This window comes from Pongo pygmaeus, chromosome X, assembly GCF_028885625.2.
Source record: "Pongo pygmaeus isolate AG05252 chromosome X, NHGRI_mPonPyg2-v2.0_pri, whole genome shotgun sequence".
NCBI lineage: Eukaryota > Metazoa > Chordata > Mammalia > Primates > Hominidae > Pongo > Pongo pygmaeus.
In genome coordinates, this window is record NC_072396.2 from 138,008,057 (window position 1) to 138,033,700 (window position 25,644).

General features: G+C 39.9%; 1 protein-coding gene across 1 annotated transcript in view; it reads right to left on the reverse strand.

Moving 5' to 3' along the window:
- GPC3 (glypican 3) overlaps positions 1–25,644 on the reverse strand; it is a 463,650-nt gene that overhangs the window by 48,763 nt on the left and 389,243 nt on the right. Inside the window, exon 7 of the mRNA XM_054471390.2 lies at positions 11,956–12,115. Coding sequence (XP_054327365.1) covers positions 11,956–12,115 — 160 coding nt within the window. The remainder of the gene's footprint in view (positions 1–11,955; positions 12,116–25,644) is intronic.

Sequence of the window (25,644 nt, forward strand, 5' to 3'; positions counted from 1 at the left end):
CAGGCTGAAGTGCAGTGGCGCGATCTCAGCTCACTGCAACCTCCACCTCCCAGGTTCAAGCGATTCTCATGCCTCACCCTTCCGAGTAGCGGGGATGACAGGTGCGCACCACCATGCCTGGATAATTTTTGGATTTTTAGCAGAGACGGGGTTTCACCATGTTGCTCAGGCTAGTCTCGAACTCCTATGCTCAAGTAATCCATCCACCTTGGCCTCCCAAGCTGCTGGGATTACAGATGTGAGCCACTGTGCCTGGCCTTCTACTCCATTTTTATTTACTTGGTAATTATATTGCTGCTTCAGTCCACCAATGAGCTACAAATTAAAAGATTCTGTCTGTGCTGGTGCTCGTGTTCTCACCTTAAAAGCTTATTTACCATCAGACATTCACATCAGGATTGTAAAAAGCAAAAACAAAAACAAAACAAAACAAAAAACAGACTAAAAGGCACTTTTAAAAAAATCTCAGCAAGTATATTTGGAAATGATAAGAATCATTAAAATCTTTTAGGCAGGTGTGTACACAGGCAAGATCTATAACAAGGTTTCCCTTCAGAAAAATTAACCACACAAAAACTTGCCAGTAACTTCGTTCCTATCAGTGCGAATGGGAAATGTCCTTGTACCTGACACAGACAAATAAAGGAAAGAGGGAAGGTGATGGCTGCATCTTTGTTCTTTTTGCCATGCTAGAAAAACCTAGAGGACTGCACTGTCTGAATTGGAGAGATTTGACAGCACATGCGTGCACATGTGCACAGTTTAAGGGGCCTTATGGAAAGTCAACGATTGGAGGGCATTGGATGGCTCCACATCCCTCCCCCTCTCCGAGCAGGACCTCAGCCCTCACTTTATTCCCGATCTCTACCTGCAGCCACTAGGACTATCCACACTAGATCTTTTCAGCTTCTGTCTCACTCTGCACGCTCACGATTCCTTGTTTCTGATTTGAACCCCCTAGGAGATCATTGTTTATCATGGAAACTTTGGACGACAGCACAGGTTTAATCAGACATCTCCACATTTCTCTCTTTCTGCTATGCTATTTCTTCTTGCTGGGGAGCACTTTCCTTTTGCTGGCATGTAAGTCTGCACTCCCAGATCCCTCTGGGATGTTATCCTACAGGGACTGCTTCACTTCTGTTTGGCAGCTCAGTGAGAGGCTTCGGGCTTGCCACTTTCCTGCTGGATCCTTCTCTACTTTCCCACCAGCTGAATGCTGAACCTCTCCATCCCTTTCCTTTGTACCAATACTTGGCTAAATTACCACATTTTAGTTGAGGCTGTCATAAAACTGGCCAACATGGCTTCTGTCCAGAGAAAATCAATTGCACCACTTAGTCAAATTCATCTGTTCAACAGTTTCCTCTTAATTTGAAGATTGATTAGAAAATATAATACAATGGCACTAAATTGCTCACAATATCCCTAATACTTACCCAATTCTTAGAGAGTTATGTGTAAGGCCTACCAGCAAGTACAACTTTTACAGCATTACTCCTGATAAAAGCCTTATAGCCTAATGGCTCAGATGGGAAAGTATCACAGCGCAGCATACTTAGAAAAGCAAATTTCAGAATCTCTCCTTCCAAATAATAAGAAACAAACTCCCTAAGGTATCCTGAGTTATGATAACTTTATGGGAAGTTTTAACCTTTGCTCATTCTCATCTATCACCAGATTACCTATAGTAATTCCCTAGCCAACATTAAAGCATGGGGAAGGCCTCTTTCTTGGTATACCTACTCAATTGGCAGGTAATACCACTGCTAAAGCTCACATCTAAGTCCCCTTTGTGAGCCCGGAGAGCTTCGCAAAGCTCTAGGGTGAGCTGGGATTGGCTGTCTTGTCAATTGATTAGCAAGAACCACCTGGTCTGTATCTGTGTGAAAAGTGTTATTATGGTGAGCTTTGCTTCGTTCAGCTTTCCTATGACATTTGATCTCTAAAAGAAAAGACCAAAACATGAAAGCAGATTGCTTGTAGCTCAGAGCAAGATAGAATGGAAAAAATCAGGGGCCCTTTCTTGACCCTCCCCAACTCGTTGTCCACCCATGCCCTTACCGCCCCACTAGCACCAAAGAAAACAAAACATAACTAGCTGTGATTCTTTCAAGATGTAAGTGACTACTATTGTTGTGACTATGTGGTTATTTGTACAACTCAGCCGACATATTTGTCATTGTTCAAATACCTTCTCACTTCAAACCACCCTGGGCTAAAAACAAGTTAATGAGTAATTAAAAATGCCACCTTTGGGAATGGAGATGATGGAGAACATCTTTTTTTCAGAGATTCTTTCTTTTTTTATTTTTAACTGACATGTAATAATTGTATATATTTACGGGGTACATAGTGATGTTTTGATTCACATAATATATACTGATCAGATCAGGGTCATTAGCATATCCATCATCTCAAACACTTATCATTTCTTTGTGCTGGGAACATTCAATATCCTCCCTCTGGCTATTTGAAACTGTATATTATTAACTATAGTCATCCTACAGTGGTTCTAGAACACCAGAACTTATTCCTCTTATCTAGCTGCGATTTTGTATCCTTCGACATGTCTCCCCCTACCCCACCTCTGTTCTACTTTTTACTTCTATGAGATCAACTTTTTTTAGTTTTCATATACGAATGAGAACATGTGGTGTTTAACTTTTTGTTACCAGCTTATTTCAATGAACACAATGTCCTCCAGTTCCATTCACATTGCCTGAAATGACAGGATTTCCTTCTTTTTTATGGCTGAATAGTATTCCACGGTGTACATATACACCATATTTTCTTTATGCATTCATCTGTTGTTGGAATCCAAGGTTGAGTCCATATTTTGGCCATTGTGAATAGTGTTGCACTAAACATGGGGGTGCAGATGTCTCTTCAATATATTGGTTTCCTTTCCTTCGAGTAAATGCCCGGTAGTGGGATTGCTGGATCATATGGTAGTTCTATTTGTAGTTTTTTGAGGAATCTCCACACTGTTCTTTATAGTGGCTGTACTAGTGTATATTGCCACCAACAGTGTATAAGAGTAGCACATTTATAATGAAAATTATTGGCTTAGACATTTGGAACTTAGTTTAGTTTTATTCACCAAAAGCCTTTAGCTAAAATTATAATTTAAGTTATAACCCTAAACAATATTAATAATATTATCCTAAATGGATATGATGCTTTAAAGTTTATAACATATGTTACATCCATTATCTCATGTGTTTCATTCAGCAACTTATGAGGTGGGTAGGTCAGGAAATATTTTATCACCATTTTTGCAAGTGAGGAAACTGTGGCTCAGAGGAACTGACTGACTTTGTCCAAGGTCACAACATTGGGAAGTGGCAGACACAGAACTGGGACCCAGTTTGTTTGACTCTGTAGAAGTGATGCCCTTCCCTTTACATCTCAAACTTCAACAGTCTAAGGGTAAGAAGGTGTCTCATTTGCCCAACAGATGGGATCTCCCTCCCAGTGGATGACATGGGGTCCCTTGCACTGAGGTCACATGTTGGAGGGGCTGATATCCCAAGAAATAAGTTTGGAGGGAGTCACTACAAGATCTTGCCTGAGAGTTCCAGCAGTGGCTTACTTAGCAGGAAGCAATCTACAACTTACGTGGCAAAGATCTGAATGGTGCATTTCCAAAGAGCACAAAGGAAGGGGAATTGGGTTACTCACACTATAAAATACATTTTGGTAAAACTGCCAAATTTATTCCTGGACTTGTTACCAACAGGGTAGTATAAATAGATATATTACTGTATCTAATGTATTCCGAATTCTGCATAGGACCTAACAACTTTCCCATTTAAAAAAACAGAAAACAAACAAACAAACAAACAAAAAAACCCAGGACATTTCATTTCCCTACAAGCTTTCTACTCACTTTTCAGCAGGCAACATGATTTGCTCTAAATCATTAATATTTTGCAGTTGTCACTCATGATAAAAGGCCTATCATTAAGTTCCAATGGCCCTTTTCACCAGACCACTCTATTAATGAATTTATTAATGCAAAATGACTACCAGCCTACGTTTATGAAGGTTTGACTTGACACTTTAGAAGAACACTTAAGCCATTGAAGTGTCCTTCACCTTTCCTATGTGTGTAGGCTTATTAGGAGTAGAAGTGTAAGGTTACACTTGATCCAGTAAAAAAAAAAAAAAAAAAAAAAGAATAAAGATCATTGGCTTATGAAAATATTTCCTAATTGCTGTTTTACTTGAGATCGTCATTATTTTGCTTTCAGATTATAAGGTAACTATAAAAAGGGAATATATGCTATAGACAGCTAAAATAATAAGTTATAATCCAATGATACTAAATAATACTAATAATATTACCCTAAATGGGGCTCACAGCTGTGAAATCTTAAAGGCTTCCTCCACAGTACTGCTGGGATGAAGTGACTAGCCAGGGGCAGACCACTGCTTTCTCCCATAGCACTTGGAGATGACAACAGAAGAATGGCAAAAGGGACCAGTCACCCCCTGTCAAGTAACAAGTGGCAGGTTTTCTCTTTGCAGTCCCCACACTGACATCTGAGAGACTGAAAGTTTCTTGAAGGCAAGCATTTCTATGAGAAATATCTGTGTACCAAGGGCAATAAACAGCCATTTGCTTTTAGTATTGGTGATATTGTTTGGCTGTATCCCCACCCAAATTTCATCTAGAATTGTAGCTCCCATAACTCCCACGTGTTGTGAGAGGGACCCTGTGGGAGGTAATTGAATCATGGTGGCAGTTTCCCCCATACCGTTCTCGTGGTAGTGAATAAGTCTCATGAGATCTGATGGTTTTATTTATGTATTTACTTATTTTATTTTTTTGAGATGGAGTTTCACTCTTGTTGTCCAGGCTGGAGTGCAATGGTACAATCTCAGCTCACTGCAACCTCCGCCTCCCAGGTTCAAGCCATTCTCCTCCCTCAGCCTCCCGAGGAGCTGGGATTACAGGCATGCGCCACCACACCTGGCTAATTTTGTATTTTTAGTAGAGGCGGGGTTTCTCCATGTTGGTCAGGCTGGTCTTGAACTCCCGACCTCAGGTTATCTGCCCACCTTGGCTTCCCAAAGTGCTGGGATTACAGGCATGAGCCACCACACCTGGCTGATCTGATGGTTTTATAAGGGGTTTCCCCTTTTGCGTGGCTCTCATTCTCTCTTGCCCACTGCTATGTAAGGCATGCCTTTGCTCTCCCTTCATCTTCTGCCATGGTTGTGAGGCCTCCCCAGCCATGTGGAACTGTGAGTCCATTAAACCTGTTTCCTTTATAAATTACCCCATCTCTCATATGTCTTTATCAGCAGCACGAGAACAGACTAATACAATCGGTTTAAGCCCTAAGCCCAAGATGTTTCCTGTTCCTGTGCTAGTTTGCTGTATCTCCACTTTTTAGAAACGGAAGCAGGCTGAGAGAGATGAAGTATCTCACTGCTATGGTTTGATGAATGTTTGTGCCCCATCCAAAATTCATGTTGAAACTTAATGCCCCCGGCAATGCAACAGTATGAAGAGGTGGGGCTTTTAGGAGGTGATTAGGTCATGAGAGCTCTGCCCTCATGGAGAGAATTAGTCCCTTATAAAAGGGCTGGAGAGAACTAGGTAGGCTCCTTTCTGCCTTTCCATCTCTTCTGCCATGTGAGGACACAGCATCTGTCCCTTTTTTGCCCTTCTGCCTTCCCCCAGGTGAGGACACAGCATTTGTTCCTTCTGCAACATGAGGATGCAGGAAGAAGGCATTCACCAGACACCAAATGCTGGCACCTTCATCTCGGACTTCCCGGCCACCAGAACTGTAAGTATAACTCACTAGTATGTATAAATTACTCAGTCTAAGGTATTTTGTTATAGCAGAGCAAATGGACTAGGATACGCACCGAAAGGGAAATACATTACCCTTGGTTCTGAGAAGTGCAAGGAACAGGCGAAGATGTAACCATGGGTAAGACATCATGTAATGGTCATCCTACCAACAATTAAATTCAAGAATCAGAAAGAAGACTCTAAGGATTCTATGTAAAATTTATAAATAAGAAATAAGGAAAAAGAGAACACTTAGGAAACTTTGAGATGAATAGTTTTATAAATGAATATACCCCAGAAAGCCTGGAAACTACTAAAACCTTCTTATTATTAGGTTGGCGCAAAAGTAATTGTGGCTTTTGCCATTACTTTTAATAGCATCCTAATACACAAATGTGTTGAAGACCACATGTGGGGAGCCCTTGGTAAGAAGCCCAGCTTGCCAGATTGGTGGAAAAGTCAAAGGGGTTAGAATGGAGAAAATGAGATCTTTTCTATATAGAACTATAGCTCAAGAGAAGAGAACAGAGAACCTGCAAGGTTAGATGAAAACTTACAAGAAGATGTCCTCAAAAGACTCTGATAAGCACCTTGCCAGGGATCAAAGCCAAAGAAATGAACATAATCACAGACTGCTGGCACTGGAATGCCCTGCAAGACTTGGGTGTGCACTCCCTCTATTTCACAAATGGAGAAACTGACTTTTCAAAAGTGGAAGGGGCTCGCTTTAGGACATATGAGAGAAGCAAAGCCAGGAATAGAACCTGGGTGTCCTGCACTTCATTCAGTGCCTCAAAAGAAGGGAAGAAGTAAGCCAGGGAAGCCAGCCGACAGAACTACTTGCTGGTCATGTCGCCAAAGGTCTGTTCAGGGACAAAAGGGAGATACAAGAGAGTCTTAACATATTCCGAGCCATGCTCTTTATTCCCAAGTTGTATTTTGGAGGAGGCAATTTGGAGGGCTAAATGAAATGGTGGTGAATGTGCATGGTGTTCCAAGTCTAGCTGACTAAATACATGGATGCTGATGAATCATCAGGACCAGATGGCGTCTATCCAAATTTTAGGTAAAATTGTATAACAGCTGACCAAAGCATATAACCTGTCATTCCAAATAGCTATTATGCCAAATAGCTATTGTACCATGAGCCTGGCAGATTGGCAATGAGTCTCCTCTCCATGAGAAGCATTTTTAAAGGGGGCCCAAGGAACTTCAGGCTGGTAGGATCACTGAACATGTTAGGCAAGTGTAATGTATTGGGGGCTAGGCATCATTTTTCCTCTCAATTAAATTAACCACCATTTGTCTAATGTTTTACAGTTTATAAAGAACTTGGTGTTAATCATGCCTAACAAATTGACCAGAATTCTTTTACAGGATAAATGTGTATGTGGACAAAGGGAAACCATGGATGTAATCTATTTAGATTTTGAAAAGGCCCTTGACAAGATCCCATGCCAAACACTGTTTTAACAAGTTAAGTCACCATGGAATTGTGGAGCAATGCTTTGAAATGGATAGGGAAGTGGCTTATAGTCAGGAAAGCACAAGTAGGAATAAGCATAGACTTTTCTGGAGAAGTATGAACAGCGGTATGTCTCAGGGATCAGTGCTGGGACCAGGCAACATTTTGGTAAGTTGTCTGGGCAACTTTAGATGACCGCAACTTTTCCAGGTAGCAAAATGCAAAGCTGACTTTGATCTTTTTATAGTTGTGTTGATGATCAGAGAAAAAAGAGTCAGAGTGGCTCGTTCAAGGAGTGGCCTCTGAAACCAGACTTCTTGGCTCTGAATCCTGACTCTGCCCTTCGTGAATGTGACTTTAAGCAAGCCACTCCACCTCCTCCTGCATAATTTTCTTTTTTATTATACTTAAAGTTCTAGGGTACATGTGCACAACGTGCAGGTTTGTTACATATGTATACATGTGCCATGTTGGTGTGCTGCACCCGTTAACTTTCGTCATTTACATTAGGTATATCTCCTAATGCTATCCCTCCCCCCTCCCCCCACCCCAGGACAGGCCCCTGTGTGTGATATTCCCCGCCCTGTGTCCAAGTGTTCTTATTGTTCAATTCCCACTATGAGTGAGAACACCTCCAGTATAAATTTTCTCATCTGTAAAGTGAGAATAGTAATGACCCCTACCTCATAGTGGTATTGTGAAAATGACATGAGACAATGCATGCCAAGCTCTGGCACAGTGTTTAGGGCATAATAAGTGTCCAATGAACATTAGCTTCTCTTATTTTTACTTTTCATGTTTATTCAACATTCTTCTAATAGGTTGCCAGGCTCTGAGTTGTCACTTTACGTCCTATGCACCCTGGGAGCCATTGTAGACTGTTTCATGAAAGCACTGGCAGAATTCATTTTAGTAATGAATTCGGAGGACAGAGGTAACTATGGACTGAGATGGCTATGAAAGGTTTCATGGTGAGAAACTAACAATTATGGAACACCTAGCATATGCTAGATACTTGCCTAGATGTTTTATAAATGTTCCCCCTCGATTTAATAGTCCTATGAAGTTGGGGTTATGATCCCCATTTAATGGATGACAGAATGGAGACATAGAGGGGAGGGTAAGAAACTTGTCCCAGGTCATGTTTGCTCATAAGTAGAACAAGAATTTAAATAAACATTTGTCCTACCCCAAGACCTATTTTCTTTTCACTGCATCACACTTGAATTGCACCTTGAAGGATGGGTAAAATTTAAGATGAAAGAAAAAAAGGTCAATCTCTATAGAAATAAAATGGGCAGGCCAGGCACTGGGGCTCATGCCTGTAATCCCAGCACTTTGGGAGGCCAAGGCAGGCAGGGATCACACGAGGTCAGGAGTTCGAGACCAGCCTGGCCAACATGGCAAAACCCTGTCTCTACTAAAAATACGAAAATTAGCTGGGCGTGGTTGTGTGCACCTGTAATCCCAGCTACTCAGGAGGCTGAGGCAGGAGAATCACTTGAATCCGGGAGACAGAGGTTTCAGTGAGCCAGGACTGTGTCACTGCACTCCAGCCTGGGCAACACAGTGAGACTCTGTCTCAAAAAAAAAAAAAAAAGTAAAAAAAAAAAATAGAAATAAACATAGGCAGTGGTGTGAAAACAGAAACAAGAACAGTATGTTTATGGGGTTCATGGAGCATGAATATGGCTGTTCTTACCACAGTGGAGGGTATTTACGGGCACTAGTGGTGGGAAATGAAGGCAGAAGGGTAGTTGAGGCTAGACCAGAAGACCCTCAGAACTCTGCTAAGGAGTCTTAGCTTTATCCTCAAGGCATGAAGGCAGCTGAGCTGCGGAGAAAGTATGAGATGCCTTCAAAAGATTAACCAGGTAGCTATGAAAGATGAATTTGATGAAATCTTCTTCCTGGGTCTCAAATTCTTTGTCCTCTAATCTACTAGCCTAAGGCTCTCAATACTCCTGCCTGAGCCTAGAAGCCTGGAGACCACCTAGGATGTGTCTGCAATAGTATGTGCAGGAGGGTGTGAAGGGGGAATAGAAAGGAAGGATTGGGCTGGGCATGGTGACTCACACCTGTAATCCCAGCACTGTGGGAGGCTGAGGTGGGTGGATCACCCAAGGTCAGGGGTTTGAGACCAGCCTGGCCAACATGGATAAACCCTGTCTCTACCAAAAATACAAAAAACTAGTTGGGCGTGGTGGTGCACACCTGTAATCCCAGCTACTTGGGAGGCTGAGGCAGGAAAATTGCTTGAACCCAGGGGGTGGAGGTTGCAGTGAGCTGAGACTGCACCACTGCACTCCAGCCTGGGCAACAAGAGCCAAACTCCATCTCAAAAAAAAAAAAAAACCAAAAAAGTATTAACAGAAGCAGAATAAATTACAAAGAAAGAATCGACAGGGATTGGGGGCCTAATTGCATATAAGGGCAAGAGAGAAGAAGCAAAGATAGCTTTAGGTTTAAGCCTCAGTGATCAGGAGAATGATGGTCAGTTGATAAATCTGACTTGTGACACATCACGTTGGGGTGGTGGTGGTGAAGTCAGAAATGATTAATAAGCTGCTGGAGATGTGGGATGGTAGGAGAGCAGTTGAGACTCGTGGTAATGACTTTATGTAAGTTATTTCCCACAGTGTTATAATAGTTAAAGAATGTTCATTGTAGGATTATCCACAACAGCCAAGAGGTGGAAGCAATCTACATGTCCACTGATGGATGAATGGATAAAAATTGTGGTACATACATACAATGGAATATTACTCAGTCTTAAAAAGAAGGAAATCTTTTCACATGCTACAACATGGATGAACCTTGAGAAAATTATGCTAAGTGAAATAAACCAGTCACAGAAGGACAAATACTGCATGATTCCATCATATATGTGGTATCTAAAGTAGTCACAGAAGCAGAAAGTAAAATGGTGGTTGCTAAGGGCTGGGGGAGGGAAAAATAAGGAGTTGCTGTTCAATGGACATAGAGTTTTAGTCACACAAGATGAAAATGTTCTAGAGATCTGTTGCACAACAATGTGCATATAATTAACAATATTGTACTGTACACTTAAAAGTTTAAGAGGGCAGATTCCATGTTAGATTTTTTTTTACCCTAATAAAAAATAAATAAATCATAAAAATAAGTTGAGGCCAGCCATGGTGGCTCACACCTATAATCCCAGCACTTTGGGAAGTTGAGGTGAGAGGATCACTTGAGCCCAAGAGTTTGAGGCTGCAGTGAGGTGTGAACGCGCCATTGCACTCCAGCCTAGGGGACAGAGGGAGACCCTATCTCAGAAAGGAAGAAAAAGTCAAAAGAGGGAGAGTAGATAAGATCTGCATTCTTTCTGGAGAAGAGAGAAAAGACAGAGGCTTAAGAAGGGACATCCAGATAACAGCCAGTTCCAGGTAGGATTAGGAAGAAGAACTAAGAAAGAAAGAGGCTGCCAGAGAAATAGGAACATCTAGCATCTCAGAGGCCATGGGTGATAGGGTTTTAAGGAGAAGGCTGTGCACCACAGAGGAAAGAGAATGGCACTGGAAGTCTCAAGACCCAAGGTAGATTTCTAGTTCTTCCATATAGAGCAATCTCATTTCTTCTCTGAGCCCTGGTTTTAATTACCTGTAAAATCAAAGAACACCTATCCACATGAAAGTACTCTAAACTGTGATATGGAATAAAAATTTAAGGATTTTTTGTTGTTGTTTTGCCTCCTTGACCCCAGCAGTACTATATTACTTTTTTCTATTGCTCTTGTTGTTTAGTTATTATTATTATTTTTTTATTGAGACAGACTCTGGCTCTGTCTCCCAGGCTGGAGCACAGTGGCACAATCTCGGCTCACTACAACCACTGCCTCCTGGACTGAAGCAATCCTCCCAAGTAGCTGGGACAATAGGCGTACCACCACACCCTGCTAATTTTTGTATTTTTGTAGAGACAGGATTTCATCATGTTGCCCAGGCTGGTCTGGAACTCCTGGGCTCAAGTGATTCTCCCACCTCAGCCTCCTAAATTGCTGGGATTACAAGCATGAACAACCGTGCCCTACCACTCTTGTCTTTATGTAGGTCTTCAGTTATATGCCATAGCCTATCTATGTTAGACTGCTTGTAAGAAAACAAAATAGACATAACATCCTAAGAAAAGAGGGTCAGCTAATGGCTCTTCCTTTGAAAGTTATCCCACCATTGGTTTTCAGAAGACTTCCAAGGTTGCATTTCTTTTTTTTTGTTTGTTTGTTTTTAACTTTTGTTTTAAGTTCAGGGGTACATGTCTAGGTTTGTTATATAGGTAAACTTGTGTCATGGGGGTTTATTATACAGGTTATTTCATCCCAAATTTGCATTTCTTGTTATGCATTTCTTTTTATAAATGAGAAGAACCAAGGAAAACTCCAATGAGAAACAGATCCAACTGATTAGGTCAGTTCATTTTAGATAATGAAAAACAGGAAGTTACCCTTTTAATCTACCAAAGGTTGGAAATGGTGGGAGAAAAAGAAGGAGGCTACCTGAAAACTTCACTTTGTAGAGCTTGTATAGTCTTTCCTTGAAGAGTTGATGAGATTGTGTGCTGCAGGGAATGTAAGGGAATTGCAGAGAGCGGGTTCAATTTATTTTTAATTCCTGAGCATCACCATTTTTAGATTACATTTGGGTCAGCACTAATCAGGTACCTGCAAGGAAGCGGAGCTGATTCTTCACTTTCATCATTCCATCACCAGAGCCTCCAATGCACTCATCTTCATCGTCACCGCAGTCTCCACTTTCAAACCCTTCCTCATCCAGGTTTTTATCCAGAACTCTACCTTTGGGCACAGACATGGTTCTCAGGAGCTGAAAGAAAACAACCAGGAATGCATCAGCTCTTCATATTTCTCAGGTGGGTCTGCACAGTGTGTTATTAACAGGAGGCATTAAAAATGTTCAATGAATTACACAGAAGCTGTAAAAAATCACTTTCAAATTTAAGTAGGTGTAAACTGCTTATACTCTTTAGAGTTTCAGACTTCTGAACCTTTCCACAGCATTTGATGTGATGGTCTACTCCTTGACTCTACTTACATCATGCAGTAGCCAGAGTGTATATTGCATTAGATCTTCTCGTACCATGGTATTTAAGCTCCTGAAAGTCTCCATGATACAATTCACTGATGAGGAACTTAAAACATGACAAGTCAAAGCTAAGAGGACACCAAGACCAGAAAAGATCCCTATGGAAGCCCCCAATAATCAAATTTACAGTCACTAAATTAAAACCACAAAATGCTTCCTACCAAATGAGAATAGCAGTGCCATTTTATACACATGTACAGTGACTACGTATAATCAATCATCATTATATATGCCTTGATCACTAGAAAAATTGTTCAATATTCTCCTCTCCCGTAATTCCAATAAGATGCTTTTAAATTTATTTTGCTTTATTGTAGATAATATGCACACTAAGAGACATGTTTGTTTCACTCTGTGGTGTCTGGCTTTTCAGTCACATGGCCAATGCATTACTAATTTCACGGGACTCCCACCTATCAAAAGTCTCTCCACTGACCCAGAGACCCAGCACACCGCACGAAGGGTCCCTGAGGGCTGTTGTCAGATTTCATCTTATTTTTCCTCACCACCTCTCTCCAAGGCTTCATTCTCATATTCTGTTTGTGTCCTGGCTTCTTCCCCATCACCCATTTCTCATCCTAAATCTTAGATCCAACCCCTACTTTTAAAAGACAGCCAACAAAAGATTCTGGATATACAGAAACTGAGATCTTTGTGATTGTGGAAGAGGTATCCAGAAAGAAAAATTGCTGCAAACACAAGCTGGGGTTTCTGCGGTTTCCATCGTCCCTATGTTTATGTCACGGCTAAGTATACTTTTATGTTCTCCACCTGTGATTTAGCTGCCACCCTGAGATCTACTTGGAAAGAGCTACATACTACAGAGAAATGTGATTCTGCAGGTGGTTTTTACGTTTTTATTTTTATTTTTTAGCAAAGAAAGGAAAGTCCCAAAGAGGTTTTCGTTTTTGTTTTTGTTTTTGTTTTCTGGCCAACAACCCCTAATGGTATTGGAGAAGCCAATCTACCAACTGTCTGCCACTCCAGCACCATGTTCACCCTCCCACTCCAGCACCATGTTCACCCTGCCACTTCCGCTGCTGCTCATCATACACAACTACATTTATTATATATAAATACAGGCTAAGATGAGCTAGATTAGTGGTTCTCAAACTTCTTGGTCTCAGGACTCCTTTATACTTACTGAGAACCATAGAGTTTATATAAGTTATTTTTGTTTATACAAGTTATATCTATCAACATTTGCCATCTTAGAAATTATAGCTGAGAAATTTTAAAAATATTTATTTGATAGCTTCTGTAAACATAACAAGAATGAACCTATGATGTGACATAAACATTTCTTTTTTTTTTGACACAGGGTCTGGATCCATCACCCAGGTGGGAGTGCAGTGGCATGATCATGGCTCACTGCAGCCTCAACCTCCCAGGCTCAAGCAATCCTCCCACCTCAGCTTCCTAAGTAGCTGGGACTACAGGTGTGTGACACCATCCCCAGCTAATTTTTTTTTTTTTTTTACTTTTTGTAGTGGCAAGGTCTCACTATGTTGCCCAGGCTAGAACATAAACATTTTTGAATGACAAACATATTTTCCCAGACATAAGATAATTCATAGGAAGAGTGGCACTATTTAACAGTTTTATAAATCTCTTTGATGTCCAGCTTAATATAAGATAGCTGGATTATCAAATCTGCTTCTCCACTCAGTCTGCTGTGATATATGGTTTTGGTTGAAACATTTTCAGTTAATCCAACCTCCCACAGATATGTCATGGGAAAAGAGAGAAGTATTTTAGCAGACTTTTCAGATAATTGTGGAGATTTTTCTTTGATACTACATAAAAACTCAACAAGTAGTTAGTTGCAATGTGGAATATGAAACTATATAAATAAATATATCATATCCTGTTACATTTAAATCCATTGGTATGTTTTGAACTTTGAACATGCATTTTACTCATTTTGTATCATCATCCATGGGTCATCTGGAAAATACTGGCTCACTGAGCAATGCAGGTCTTCCCAATGTCAACACCTTTCATTATATGATATAAAAAATCACATTCGTTAATATTATCTCCAATCTCATCCGAAAAGTCTTTAAGTTTTGGGAAGCTCTCAAGCTCACAGTGGCAGATAAAAGTTTAAAACGATTTTTGGTTTTCTATTGAAAGCCTGAATTTTATTATTGGCAATAAATACTGCCAGTTGTTTTCCCTGAACTGACAGGCTCTTTGTTCCTTTCCAAGAAAATGTCTAGCAAGTATTCAAGTCTGCATAACTATAGTTTGTCAGTCATTCTCTCAAGTAAAAATGAAACAGGAAGCTCACAGCTCAAATTTCTCACAAGTGCTTTTTCTTGAGATGCACATTGACATGGTTTACTGTGTAAATACTTTAAGTGTATTTCCCATTTTATAACACAAAATCTTTTAAAAGTGCAAGAGATGAGGTTTAATAAAATTAGTAAATTTTTACAGATTCAGCAATGATATCCTTAAGTAAAACTGCCCTTTATTTTTCTGCAAGTACACACCAGTGATGAATACAATGACTACTAGTACATTTTGGTGCTATTGGCTTAATTCATCCTGTGGTGTCTTGATTCATACTGTGGCATTGAAGAGTTGTACTTGCCACTGCTTTTGAACCATTGTGCAAATATCAACACAGGGGAAAAGACAACATCTTAGTACTGTTGTGCAAGTAGTTTTAACCTTGTGAATCCCTGGATTTCTTGGATTCCCAGGATCCATAAACTATTCTTTGAGAACTGCTAATCTAGCCTATAACATCACTTCAGTTTCACCCAAACCCCCAATGCCCTCCTTTATCATTATGTCTTATGAGAAATTTGCTTTCGATATAAGCATCTTTATGTTAATTTTCAAGAATGCATCTTTTGTGTACATCATGGAATACCTGAATGAGAATTTTTCACATAAGTAGAATTTATGTTTAGATATGGATTAGTGAACTTGCTATTTCTCAAGCACATCTTGCATCTGTCCCTTTCATTAACACCTTCAGTACACATTCATTGAGAATGTACTATGAGCTGTTCTTCATTTGTGTCTGTTCAAAGTCCTCCATACTTTCAAGCCAAGTTCTAATGCCATGTCATTAATAAAGTTTTCCTGGTAGACAATCATTATAGCTCTCCCTCTCCCTCTTCTACCACTGTTCCCTTTATCTGTACCTCCTAAATGCCACTTTCTATATGCAATCCGGTATTACCTGTACACATGACTTCTCTCCACCACCATCCTGTGAGCTGCCCAGGGGTTCAATCTTATATATCTTTGAACCCCAGAGCATTTAAGGCAGTGTCTAGCACATAGTAGTCACTTAATATATGTGCTATTGAACTGAAGCAAAATGAAGTGTTATGGTATCTTTAATTCTTTGAAAGCTATTTCCACAACCTTATGAAAAAGGAGAAAGTCAAGGCCCAGATTAATTATAGAAGAAGAATTTGTGAATGAATAGCTAAACATTTTTGGAGGACCTTGGCTAAGACACGTAGCTAATCTTTGAGAGGCCGTTTCCAACCTGTGTGCAATGCCCCCACTATTCTTGAGTAGCTCAGTTTAAAACAAAGTGCAATTAAACAAAAACCCTTTAAAACTTTGCCAGTGAAGTTACTTCTTTAGGTATTAAATCACTGCCATTCTGGTGACAAATTCAGCATGGAAGAAGGATTATAGTAGACTTTTAAGCCATTTTACAGACAGCCGCTGACAAACCTAACCCTCACACATTAACAAAACAAACCCAAACCTAGAAATCTATTGTTAATGCAAAAATCTTAAAGAAGAGACTGAAGCTCCAGAGTGTTGAAAGAAGGGTAATGGGTCGGAGAGGAGGAATTGCCAGCAAGGAGTGGATTTAGCGCAGCCTGGAATTTGGCCCAGAAATCCAATTGCCTAATTACAATTCACAATATTGACCTTTCTGTTCCCTCTCTCAGTCTTTCAGACTGGACACTCACTTTATGAAAAGAAAATTATGAGGGACTTACACACAAAAGCAGGTAACTTTAGGGGCCTAATGCTTTTGATTAACTGTTTGCCATTTTCAAAGGACACTGTCCTGTTAGCTTTTTAAAAGCCAAGGCACACAATAATGATTATCAATGTAAACTATCATATTAAAACCTACATCTGAGTATTTCATTCCACTATCCCCATGGACATTCTGTTAACCTGACACTTCTGCTGTGCATTACTTTGAATACAGAGGATACCTTAGTGGAAGTGCACAAGGCCCTTCACATTCCAGCTTTTTCTACAGCCACTACTGTCTGTGCAACTCTGTTTTAGCCACTGAGACTATCACAGTTGCCTAAGCATACAATCAACTTTCTTTTAGAATCTAATATTTTAAATATGCAAGTATCAAATATAGAAACGTGAAAGGAAAAGAAACAAGGAAGAAAACCCCTAATTCCCAAACTTTAATAAACAATGTTTGTGGTTTCAAAGGTCAGCACTTTTTAATGCTTGTTTTTAAATTGAACTTGCATTTGGGAAGCAGATTGACTTGAGTTCGAATGCTACTTTTTCCACTTATTAAAATTGTATTTTCAGACAAGCTGCTTAATCTCCCTAAACCTCAGTGTCCTCATCTATAAAATGAGAGAAATAACGCCTGCCTCACAGAATTGTTGTAATAAGTAAATATGATAAATGTCATACTTTAAATGGGATGATGCATCTATCCATTAAGGGATATATCAACATTTACTTAACCATTTTTCTAATATTGAATATTTGCATTGTTTCCTGTTATTTTGCTTTTATAAACAAAAATGTAATCATCAGGAACATTCACATAACTCTTTCCATATTTTGGATTATTTCCTTAGTAAGGATACTGGGTCAAAGGGTATGTACATACTTACACACTATGGGAGTGATTCTCTAAATTCCATAAGAATCACTGGGATGCTTATTAAAAAATTAGCCTTGCTAAACTCTTATACATGTTGATAGGAATGTAAATTAGCACAGGCACTATGGAAAATAATATGGAGGTTTCTCAAAAAACTAAAAATAGAACTACCCTATGGTCCACTAATCCCACTACTGGGCATTTATTCAAAGGAAAAGAAATGAGTATATTGAAGAGATATCAGCACCCCCATGTTTATTGCAGCACTATTCACAATAGCCAAGATTTGGAATCAACCTATAATGTCCACCAACAGATGAATGGATGAAGAAAATGTGGTATGTATACACAACGGAATAATATTTGGCCATAATAAATAATGAAATCCTGTCATTTGAGGCCATATGGATGAGCCTGGAGGACATTATGTTAAGTGAAATAAATCAGGCATAGAAAGATAAATACCCCACATTCTCGCTCATATGTAGGAGCTAAAAAAAAGTTGAGCTCATAGAAGTAGAGAATAGGGGTTACTAGAGTCTGGGAAGGGGAGGATAGGGAGAGATTAGCCAATAGATACAAAATTACAGCTAGATGGGAGGAATTAGTTCTAGTGTTCTATACCAGGGTCCCCATACTGCAGGAGGTGAGTAGCAGGTGAGCACCTGGGATCCGCCTTCTATCAGATCAGTGGCAGCATTAGATTCTCATAGGAATGGGAGCCCTATTGTGAACTACACATGCAAAGGATCTAGGTGGCACTCCTTATGAGAATCTAATGCCTGATGATCTGAGGTGGAACAGTTTCATTCCGAAACCATCACACCCCTGGTCCGTGGCAAAACTGTCTTCTACAAAACTGGTCCCTGGTGCCAAAAAGGTTGGGGACCACTGTTCCATACTACTGTAGGATGAATATGGTTAATAATAATTTATTGTATATTTTCTAAAAGCTAGAAGAGAGGATTTGAATGTCCACAACACAAATAATAAATGTTTGAGGTGATGGATATGCTAATTACCCTGATTTAATCACTACACATTGTATACACGTATTGAAATATCACGCTGTGTCCCATAAATATGTATAATTATGTGTCAACCAAAAATAAAAGGAAAAATAAAGAATTAAACATTTTTTAAGTTGAAAGGTATTTTAGAGGAAAAAGAAAAATATCTAAGATAATACATATTGTAGAAGTAATATTTAAATAACAAGTAATTCAATGTGTAGCCATAATTCCCCCAAACACCTAACAGAAACATATGTTTTTTAGTGTACAGTCTTGATGGATTACATTTTTGTGTTGATATTGAGCTCTTGGCAATCATTCAATCATTTCTTTCCCAATTATATTCAGGTGAGCAATTTTGACAAAATAAATACAAATCGTGATTTTGAAAAAAATAAAAAGGCAAAAGTTTAAAAAAAAAAAAAAAAGACACGCTCCCTGGCCCAATTCACTCACAGAGTTTCTGATTTGGTGAATCTGGGATGGGGCACACAGATCTGCATCTATTTTTTTTGAGCCGGGGTCTCACTATGTTGCCTAGGCTGGTCTCAAACTCCTGGGCTCAAGCAATCCTCTTGCCTCAGCTTCCTGAGTAGCTGGTACTACAGGCACATGCCTAACTAGATCTGTCTCCCTCATCTTACTGTGAGTGAACCACAGATCACTCCTTACTCTTTCAGAAAGGCTGTTCCAATGCTACTCTGCTTCCCAGAATCCCACTGAAACCATCTTTTGACAAGAGCCACCAGACCACCATGCATGTTGGAATCCTTAGTAAATGCTCTTCAAACCATGTGTTTAAAAGTAAATATAATATGATGATTTCCTTTTCAGTTAGGTATGGATATCCTGACCTTTTGTCTTTGTAGTTAAGGAAAATACCCTTGTATAAAGGTGATTGACTTCATTTGATTAGACAGGGAAACATTTAAAGTTAGCCTTGGAACAGGTACTCAGTGTTGTGTGATAAAAGGAAACAAAAAGCCTGGAATAATTACTTAAGAAAATTAGAAACACAATGAAAGGGAAGAAAGGGCTTTCTGAAGTACAGCAATTTCATATTTTTAAAGCCATAACCAATACAACAAAAGGGTACGGCAGCATGGGACAATGAGATTTGGCTGAAGCTCTTTTTGTGCTTGGTCCATGGGAGATCAAAGGACATACTTATTGTTCTGAGAGGGATCAAATATGTTGAAATTAGACCAGTGAGAGCAGCAAGTCTTGATCTGTCTATATAGTATAAATAATATGCCTCTTGGAATTGTCTTGATTGCAAAGATATGAACCTTATCAGCCACACACTGTGCTGGGGTTTAACATATGTTCTCTCACATAATCCTCAATACTCTCCACCATTTTGTATAACAGGGAAGACTGCCATCCCCATTTCTCATGTTAAGGGAAGACATTGAAGCTCAGAGGGGGGACATAACTTGACCAAGTTACTGAGTAAGTAATAGAGATCTCATTAACAATAAAATATTTGCCCCCCCGGTCCAGAACTCTTCAAAAGAAACATGTGTCTTAGGTAAAGACATCAATGAATGGGGCCTTCACTGTACATTTTTGCCATCTTTACTGCCTTTAGCTCAGATAATTTCCATTTCAATTCCATTTTCTCAGATGCTGGGCATTAACTATAACTTGATGGGAAAGCTTTTCACTATTGGGTGGGAGGACCAGAAGGGGGAGATAAGCACTGGGCATTGAACAACATTGGATGCCTCCTGCTTGCTTTCCCCAGGCTTGTCATCTACTGTGTTTTAAATAACCAAACTATCTCATCATGAACAGGTTTGTTTTGAAAAGCTTCAGACAGCTGGTTAGTACAGAATGAAAAATTCCATTACTGCTGCTACATGGCTAAGAGTTTGCTTGACTTTAAGCTCTTTAGCATTTAAAAAAAATAAAGGGATAAGTAACAAAATAGATACTGCAAATATGGGACTTGGTACATATTTTAAGGATTTAGCTGGTTTTGTCTCTTTTGGCTACTCACATACTTTCTGTAGGCATTTTTTAATATCTGGAATCCAGGTTACATTTTAAAGCTATTAAGCTGGGCTTATAAAACTGATTTTGAACTATTTGGATGCTCAGCTTTATACAACCTGCAAAATGTGCTTTGGGGTCCTGGCTTTCTGTATCAAGAGCAATGTAAACACATGCTTTACTGTTTGTATTTGAGTAGCATAAGCTAATGGAAAACAAATGTGGTGACTCCAATGAAGCCCAGCTTTTTTGGAATGCCATTATTATTTATACGTTGTGCACATCCACAAGGCCTAGCATGTGACCTGTGCTTTGCATGCACACTCTCTTTGAACGAATGCACCAAACCACAGCCACAACTAATTGGAAACAATTGCAACTCCACACATTTGAGGTAAAGTCAGAACCCAAATGTATAGGCCTAGAATTAATGGCTATATATGCACTTCACACGTTGGGGGGCAATAAAGTATAGCAGTTAAGGGCATGAGCTTTGGAATCTGACCAGCATGGATGTGAATCCCTACTCAGCCTACTTGCTAGCTGTGTGACTTTGGGCAAGTCACTTAAACTCTCTGAGCTTCACTTGCCTCACCTGTAAAATGGGGGATAATACTATTTATTATCTTCACAGGGCTGTTGAAATATTAAATAAAATAGCACCATTCACCTTTCATATAGTTCCATGTATTCTTCTTTTCTAGAACTTTCCACTGTTTGTAATTATATATTCCCTGTTGCATCCCCACTAGACTAACAGAAGGGATAAAAGTGTGTTCGGTTCCCAGTGCCTAGCACAGTGTTTGGTACAAAGTAATGTTCAGTAATTATTAAATGGATGAATGAACAAATAAATAGAATAATGCATGTAAAATGCTTAGCACATTGCCTGGAAAGGTAATAAGTTCTTGGACATGTTAACTCTTCTGCTCAGAATAACGACGACGATCTTGAAGAGGAAAAGAGGAGGAGGAGGCCACACACTGAAGCACTAGAAAGAAGGCTGGGTTGAATTTTTGTGGGTCTGGGAAAACCCTTCTGGATGCTCCCAGTAAGGTAAGAGTCTGTGTACCAAGGATGCACACAGAGATGTTTAATGACAAAGAAGAGAGACCTGCTAGAGGCTGTGCTTCCATATGGTATCAGCAAAGCTACCCACACCCACATATGTTCTTGCCTGGGCCTTGCTTCCACATCTGCCTCTGATCCACAGAACACACTTTCTCTACCACTTCCAGCTTTCCCAATTCTTACTTTATGGTTTGTGAATGCAGCAGTGAAACTTATGAAAATATGTCCCCCTGTTAAATGGATAGGAAACAAACAAACAAACAAAACATCAGGATGTGAAGAAGCCGACCCAGAATGGAATTAAATCCATTTCAGTGGGGCTCCTTCCCCAGTGGTAGAAATGGTTCTCTGTAGTTCTAAGAAACTGTCCGCTACCTCAAAGTGGAAAATTTCCAATAATATTACCAATAATATTACCAATAGCTTAGAAGTGTATAGAGTTTGATTCTTTTCCAAGAGGAGGTATAGCATGGTGGTTAAAGGTTCATACTCTGGAGTCAGAAAACTTGGATTCAAATTGACTCTATCATTTACTAGCCTTGTTGCTATACATAAGCTATTATTTAATTTACTTTTTTGAAACAGGGTCTTGCTCTGTTGCCCAGGCTGGAGTGTGGTGGAGTGATCACAGCTTACTGCAGCCTTGACCTCTTGGGCTAAAGCAATCCTCCTGCCTCAGCCTTCTGAGTAGCTAGGACTACAGGTGCATGCCACTATGCCTGAATACTTTTGAAATTTTTTTGTAGAGAGAGGGTCTCCCTATATTGCCCAGGCTGGTTTTGAACTCCTGGGCTCAAGTGATCCTCTCACCTTGGCCTCACAAAGTGCTTGGATTACAGGTGTGAGTCACTGTGCCCAGCCAATAAGTTATTCTTTAACCTTACTGAGTTCCATGTTTCTTCTCTATGAGTATAATACTTGTATCCATCTCCCACATTGTGTAATTATGGGGATTAAATGAGGTAATTTGTGTAAAGCACTGAGCTTAGTATCTGGTGCACAGCACTCACAAAATATTAATATTATACATGAAAAACGATATATTTATAAAATCTGAATTTCCAAACAGGATAAATTCAGAATTTTTGGTATAGGTTAACATTCAGTTATGGCCTGGGTAAGGCTAAATCTGGAGAACATGGTAAGCCCTCAATAAATCTTCATTATTGAGTCACAACTATTAGCATTTTATGATTTTTATAATTAAAAGCTGCTGTATCTGTTCTCTTAGTTGATCTATATGGAACCCCTGTGAGGCAGCAGGGCAGGTATTATTAGCCTCATTTTACAAACGAGGAAATGAGAGCCGAGAGAGATGTGGGGCAATATGTCCATTTTCAGCCTGAAAACTTTCTTCAGGGTAGCTAGTATAAAGTTGTTAGGATTTGGAATGGGGCCAGGAAGGAGGGGTTTTGAACTCCAGTATTAATCTGGAAAGGGCATAGCCCTGGGACTAGCACAATGCCTGACACATAGTGGGTGCTCAGGACATGTTTGGTAACTGAAAGAATGAATGAACCAATGGGTTAAGAAATTAGTAAGTAGCTTATTCACTGATTTTTTTTCTTTCTTTCTTTTTAATAGAGATGGGGGTCTCACTATGTTGCCCAGGCTGGTCTGGGACTCCTGGGCTCAAGCAATCCTCCTGCCTTGACCTTACAAAATTCTGGAATTACAGGCATGAGCCACTGTGCCAGCCCTATTCATTGACTTGATTTTTTTCCAACCTCTGTCTCTTTGACCAGTCTGATATGCCACTGCTGTTTTCCTGGTATAGTAATAGCTGATTCCTGCCAGGGAGCCCTGATTCCACAGCTAGACAGCAAGATAGCTGAACAGACGGACTGAGTGATTGACTACCAGCATTTACTTTATTGGGCTACCATGAAAGGCAGGTACCATCTTTCCCCACAGATGAGGGAGACTCTTCCCATGAGGGAGTAGGGCAAAGTCAAAGAGGAAGGCAGTCATTCGATCTTTTTAAGCAAAGGAACCAGCTAACCCAAAGGGATGTAGCCAAGCAAAGCACCAAGTGGCTAAACAAGGTTACCAGACCCACCCAGGGAGCCTCTGCCAATTCCCAGATAAGTACTCTCTTTGCTAGATTAGTCTGCCTGTGTGTGTTAATTCTAGGCTCTGTAATGCCCTCCTTGAGGGTCTCCAGCCTTACTAGAGTCAAGCTCAGTTTAAGGGGCCAAAAGCCCCACACAGTCCAGTCACAGTTATAAAGGCTGGACCTGAGATTGGCCTAGGCCCAAAAAGCTTAGCCAGATCAGGCTGATTTGCCAGCTGTGGCAGCAAAGTGCAAACACAGCAAGGCACCCTTGCGGGCCACCAAGTTTAAATTCTCCCTGAAGGTCTCTGAGCCTTGCTACCCACTTTGTGGAAGACTGGTGACATTTTTGTCCCTAAACCAGTTTTTGTGAAAAGCCACAAGGACAAAATATAACTTTTTTTTCTGGAAGAAAAACCTGCTTCAAAGACATCTATGGAACCCCACAGCCCTGCTCCATTTCCAAATAAATCACCTCAGTTAGATGAGGGCCACTGACAGAGGGCAAGGGTCCTGGGGTGAGAGTGTACCAAGATATTACATATTTCTTCAGGGAACTGAGGTTACACAGACATGATCTGAACATTTACTATTATCCAAATGCACAAATGTGATTCATTCCAAATAGACATCTTGTGGTTATACTTTTGGGAAATGAGAATTCTTGCCTCTAAAAATAACATCTGTGTATGAACCACAGCAGCCATGTCATCAAGCATTGGGCTTGAAGAGTCAATCTCAATGACTGGGGGACATCGGTTCACTATTCTTCCAGAAGGCCTCTAGTCCACTGAGGATTAATGAGATGCCTCTAGTTTCTGACAAAGCTTCCTTCCTTTAAAGACTGGGTCTAGATCAGGGTTTATAAATAGGTTTTTGGTGAGAGCAGTTTTCCTGTTCTGGTATACTAGTTGAAGAATATGAATTTTAAAATATGTTTCAGATAATTGAGACTGGGACTTGAAAAACTATTTTTGAGCTTCTAGTTTCCTTGGAGGTCAGAGATTTTCAAGCCTTTCTCTTCCCAAATTTTAGGTCACTGAATCCTAAGGAGGAAATGGGCTCTTTCTCAGGAAACATGAATAAAATCATTGCAATATTCCTATCTAATCATACGCCTTTACAGGCTGAAGCTACAGCAGCAAAGGAATGGTGCCCTTGTATATTTTTTAGCTTCACTCCTTAACTAAACATTAACTTAAGAAATGCTCAGGTCATTCTTTTAAATATAAAAAACTGGGACATGTCCTAAAACAGTGCTTTGTTTGGTAAATACAGCATTAAAGATGCTAAAATGATTGGGTCTCTATGAATTCAGCATGTATAGCTTTTGTAACATGTTGGTCACATAAGACCACTAGAGCACTAGACTCTTGTGTGGGCCGTTGGCAAGCCAAGTTATATTCTGCAGCTACCAAATGATTAAGTACTTCCTTGTTGTAGTGTAGTTCTCTTTTCTATTCCTCAAGTGGTTTGACTGGCATGGCCAAACAGTGGATGAAGGAATGTGAAATTGAACGGAACTGCTGGTATTCTCCAATAGGAAAGGAATTTGAGCCCTGCTTTTGGTAATTATTTAGGACATTGGTTGAAAGGATACCACTGAACACTGTAGTTCAACTTAAGCTTAGCCATTCGCAATTTGAATATATTTACTACCTTGTTGGCATCCCGTATTAGGTCAGACGGTCTTTTAACAAAATTCATAGTCATTTAACATCTACTTATTATTGATATTGGCGAACATTCTCTCAATTTTAGCTTAGTTAATTCTACCATATCCTTACATGTTTTTTCCACAGTTGTAAAATTTTCTGTTGGGTTGACTGTACAGGCTTAGAAAATAATTTCTACTTAATATTGGCCTAAACTAACCTTCACAAAATAATTGCTACTTGGCATTTGCCTAAACTAACATTCACATCAACCTTTCAGCCCCTAAAACACTAGCTGATTTAGTATATCTATATACTTGCCTTGGGGTAGCATAGCTTAGGTTAATTTCACTTCTCTGAAATATGAATACAGTTGGAACTTAGTTCAGATACAATCATTTCCATGCTCATCTGGGTGTCTCTCATCATTGCCTCTTATTCTTGAATTCCAAACCTCATCAAGCATTCCCAAGACAGGCCTCTTGTTTTTCCTAAGACGGTTATTAGAATTTAACCACAAGGTCTGGGAAGAGCATCATGTAACCAAGTCCAGCTAATTTGTACTCAGTGTTAGGCAGTGCTTGAACTCTTCCTATTTTGGCTAGGTA